The sequence below is a fragment of the Symphalangus syndactylus genome, chromosome 11 (assembly GCF_028878055.3).
Source record: "Symphalangus syndactylus isolate Jambi chromosome 11, NHGRI_mSymSyn1-v2.1_pri, whole genome shotgun sequence".
NCBI lineage: Eukaryota > Metazoa > Chordata > Mammalia > Primates > Hylobatidae > Symphalangus > Symphalangus syndactylus.
The window spans coordinates 48,792,368-48,797,114 of record NC_072433.2 but is presented as its reverse complement, the minus strand read 5'-3'; the positions used below and the strand labels follow the sequence as shown (position 1 = coordinate 48,797,114).

Genomic DNA, 4,747 nt, shown 5'->3' with positions numbered 1-4,747 from the left:
CCCGAATCTGGGAGTTAACTTCAGCTTTGCTAGGGACTATTTGGCGAATCAAAGTGTGCCTGGTGCATACGCACATCCGGAAGCCACTTCATGGGCGCCATCGCAATTGGAACCACGCACCTGGCGTCGGCGTTTGAGCCAAATGGGGACCCGTGGTGCAAGCAAACCTCACCACGTGTTAGCGTGCATGAGATTCAGCTGGCGGCATTTTACTAGGTGCGTGTTGGTAGAGTGGGGCTGAGGTTTGCTTGCTCCTGTGGATGTAGAAGAAGTCAAATGTCCTGCCCAGCCCTGCGGTCCCCTCAGTCAACTCTGTTTCGGAGACAAAACGATTTGGATTGCTAACAAGTCAGGAAAGTTTCAAGCCCTTGGAAGATCAGTTAAACACAAACACGGAATGACAGTCAAAAGACAACATGTCATCTTTTTGAGAATTTTACTCACTCCAAGCACATTAAACACACATATTGACAAAGGCATGCCAGAGCCCAGTTTTCGAGGCCGAGGAAGGACCCCGAGAGCGCGTAGCGCAGCACGCTTCCCAGAGTTCCAAACACTGCTCCAGGGGTGGGGCACAGCGGAAGGGCTGCACCTCTCAGGGTTCCCGAACTTTTCCCTTATTCAGTCATCTAGAGAGCAAAAACACAGTCATTCCCCAGTTTCCTATTGACGTCCCAGCAGAAGTCTGACTCCTGCGCGTCGCCCAGTTTCTCAGGCAACCAATCACTGGCACGGAAGCTTTTCCTGGCACGTTTCCGGAGAGTCATGCGAACTACAATGACCCTCACCAGGACTCAATGAGGCAGAGTCCCTGCATCGGCTCCCTACCTGGCCTGGGCTCCCACAGCCGCAGAAGCGTCACAGCCAGGGAGCTTCGGAGTCACCGCACAGAGTCTGCTCGCTGCTCTGCGCTCCTCAGTCTCACAGTCCCCTCCGAGTCACGGGAGCGGGAGGCCAAGGAGCCCCTGCCACCTGCAGTCTCACTCCAGGTCAGAATCGCTGTCCTCTGAGGAGGAGGAAACCTGAAGGTCCTCATAGAGGACACTCGGTGGGACACGAACACCGGGACCCTGAGACTTCTCTGAGACATGAGGGCTCTGAGCGAGGAAGGCTCCTGGCTTCTCAGGAGAGTGAAACGAGGGAGCTGTCAGGAGGCTGGAGCTCCACCATCCATTGTCCAGTCTCCGGAAGAACACTCTGACAGGCTGGGCCCCGTCATGTCTGGCCGCTGGGTGACGGGACAAGGTGCAGGCCTGGGCAGTAGGCAGGCAAGTTCTGCTGTGCAGAGGCTGCCGGTCGATGCTGGGCACCTGGGCGAGTGTCCTCCTGCCCATCTGGGGCGACGTACTCGGTCCAAGTTCGGTTGCGGCCGGCGGAGGTTGGAGAGTGTCCGGGGCCCCGAGCTCACCTAACTGGATGGCGTCTTCCGGGATCAGGAAGGGACCCAGTCTCGGTATCTTGGGGAAGTTCAAGCAAGCCTGAATCGGAGCCTGGGCAGGTCTCTTGGCTCCTGGCTTGAAGCTGAGATTGGGGCCTAGGCCCCAGCTGCGTGTGGCGGCTGGTGGGCAGGGCTGTGAGGTCAGCGCGGGACGTCTGTCTTGTGCCTGGGGGCTGATGGCCTGGAGCAGGCCGTGGGTTTGGGAGGCAGCCTGGGGAACTTCTCGGCAGCCACCCTCCGGGCTGCTGTGAGTGGGCTTCACCACGAGGAGAGGCCCCGGGCCCTGGTGCCTGACTGCAGGCTGAGGGATGGGGGCCGCAGCCTCTGTCTGTCGTTCCTTTGGTCCAAGACTAGAGGGGGAGCTCACACTGGCTTTACTGAGGGGAGACAGTGAAGCCAAGACGGAACCCCTGTCAGACATTTCCGTAGCTGAGCCATCAGTGAGGACAGGGTCCACGCGTGGCCTCTTACTGGTTGTGTGGAGCGGCACTGGCCTGCTTGCAACCTGAAACACAGGAAACCACACACGTTACAAGTTCCTCTGCATGGAGCCGAAACGAAAATCAGCCACTTCCAAAGACGAGGGGCACGCGCCATGAAATTCTCCATACAGAATCGACACGCGGTCCTTGGAAGTAGGGACAGACCCTCCACCTGAGTGCTGATCAGGACAAGACTCATGAAAGATGCGCTCTCGAGCTATGTGTAGCTGATCCGAGAACACCATTGTTCAAAAGAACAATGTCTTGGGCATTAACTGGATCGGAGTGTCTCCACTCAGCCTTCCCTGAAGTGGAAGGGACTAATGCCCTTCTGAAGGCAGGTTGGTGGCTCAAGGGTTCTCAGGAGGTGTTCTCTGAAAAGCTGCATGTTCCTGGGTTTAGCCCTCTCCATGTTTGGGGCCTCTGAGGTACGAATTTCCTCACGCCGCCAGGAACATGTTGTTGGCAAGCTTGCCGTAATTGGACAGAAAGAAAGCAACGGGAAATAAGGCATCCTCAGATGCCTTCACCTGCAATCCAACTGACCTGGAAGGATGGTGGAGTCCCTGACCCCAAGAAGGCAAGAAAGAGGGGTTCCCCGATTCCCTCCCGCAGCCGGGAAGCTGAAAGGAAATCAACCAGTGTGACCTAGAGGAGAAAAAGACCAGGGGCCCGGGGTGACACTCACCCTCAGATCATCACAAGATTCCGTGGATCCTCTTCGGTTTGGCAGCGGCTTCTCTGGAGGTTTCCCGGAAAATATCCGGAGGAGAGCCTTCCTCTGCGGGTCTTGCTGCCTGCAGAACAGAAAAAGGTCAGGCCGTGCCCCCTGGTTTTCCCCGGGAGACAGGGAGAACCCTGTCTGGGGCCCAGGCCCATTCCGTGTTGCGTGACACAGAAATGGACATCTGGTGCCCTTTCCGCCTCTGCACCTTCCCTCACCTGCCAACCTTCCCGTCCTCCTGGTGGCCCTCTAGGCTTCCCAACTAAGGACTGTGATTTGGACTCCATTACTTTTCCCCCTGTCATGGGGAACCTGCACGAAGCGCCCCCGCCTCTCCCCGTCCCCGAGTCTCCCAGAGCCAGAGGGGCTCTTGGGTGTGGAAGAACGGAGGACAAGGAGCTGCGCTCTATTTCCTGCAGCGTTCCTTCCCTGGCCCGGAGACGGAAAGGCACACGGTGTGCAGGTGCAGAGACACCATGTCCTTAGGAGGCAGTACTCTCAGAGTGGTGAAAACCCCTCCCACCGCTCACCTTGGTCTCTCTTCCTTCTCTCCCTTATCCTTGTTCAAGGGCCCCGGGTTCGCCTCCACCGGGAGCTTCCACGGTTTCAGGTTTTCCTTCCCTTCCTTCTTCCCGAAGGTCTGTGGAACCAGGGCTGCCTTCCAGCACTTCATGGGGCACCTGGTACTTCTGGCCGTGTGGCCAAAGGCCCCGCAGTCTTTGCACTTGAGCTGTGGGTGGAAAGGAAGTGATGTCAGTGAGTGAGCTGAAGCCACAGGCAGCCATCCGATGTCAACATTGAGAGGGATTATGAATTCAGAGCTGAATAAGGATTCCAAAGAGGGGACCCCGGCATGGGGCCCGTTAAGTGCTGGGAGAGTTCGGATACGATGTTCCCTCCCAAAGCCCATGTGACGGAGGACCTCTAAGAGGAAGGACTCGAGGTACTAAGGGGCACGATCGTGACCCCGATGTCAACCACACAGCCAAAGGTGGCTACACAGGATTCTAAGTAGAAAGGGAGGTTGCCCCCAGGAGTCTCTCAAGGGATCTATGGGGCCGGGGAGGAGGTCCCAAGCCACGCCCACCTCGGATGGGTAAAGCAACCTGGGTGGTGGTGACAGAAACCTTTGGAATCCAACCCAGTCTCTGAGGACCCTGTGACAACCCCTCCCCCAGCCCCCACCCCCATACCCAAGAGATCCAGGGCTAGACTTACCCTGGGATCTTCTTCATCGGGCGGGGGAGCCCTTGGCGCAACTGGGGCCCTCCGCTGCTTCTGGAGGGTCTGGGCTCTCCCGAGTCTGTTGGCCCCAGTTTTGGGGTCACGACGGGCCAACATCTTCGTCTCCTGGGGGTTCTATGACCGCCTTTTTCGGGGGTTGATTGTTGGGTCACCTGAAACACACACAAACACACCCATATCGATGGTGAAGCACACTGGATATTCACACACACCCACAGGAAGCCCCCAGCTAACTCCTTGCCGCTGTGGTCGTGAGGAGACTTCACCACCGGTCGGTCAAGTCTGTGCCTCACACTGTGCTGTGTACACCCTCAGATATTGTGTGTTCCTCTGCCATGATTACCTAGTCCGAGTGTAAACCTCGCCTGCCACGGGGCCCATGGCCTAGGGGTGGGGAGCTGAGCTTTCTGCCCCAAACAATCCACTGATTCTGAAGACAGGACTGAGGTGTATCACGATTCACGCCGGTAGGAGACACGATGATTCTATCTCCCTTGACGGCCAGAATGATGGAAGCCGCAGGGCATGGCGTATGGCACCCTTTGGCAGGTCTGTTTGAAATCAGGGATAAGGGAGGCTTCCTGTCACAACTTGAATCGCTACTCTTGCCATTTCTAATTAGGCAACTTCCAAACACAAATTCATAGAGAGAAGTTTTCTTCCTCTCTATCGCACTAGCAGGTGATGGTCTTTCCTCTTCTATCGTTTTGGCTTTAGCTCCAGCCCCTCTTTATTTATTTTTCTGATATTTTACGCATGCCACATGAACCCGTCCAAACAAACGGTGAACAGGTGCCATAGCGTATCGATTTCTTACACGGCTGAAGGGCAAACCGCCCCTTTTTCAAAACCTCTTTT

General features: G+C 56.6%; 1 protein-coding gene across 1 annotated transcript; it reads right to left on the bottom strand.

Moving 5' to 3' along the window:
• Positions 1–575: 575 nt before the first annotated feature.
• On the bottom strand, positions 576–3,985 carry LOC129493503 (protein FAM90A5-like). The gene is made up of 4 exons (XM_055299750.2): positions 3,863–3,985; positions 3,175–3,374; positions 2,609–2,717; positions 576–1,943 (listed from the first exon to the last, which is right to left on the bottom strand). Exons 1-4 carry the CDS (start codon positions 3,983–3,985, stop codon positions 981–983), a joined length of 1,395 nt encoding a protein of 464 aa, XP_055155725.1. The 3' UTR covers positions 576–980.
• Between the last annotated feature and the right edge of the window lie 762 nt (positions 3,986–4,747).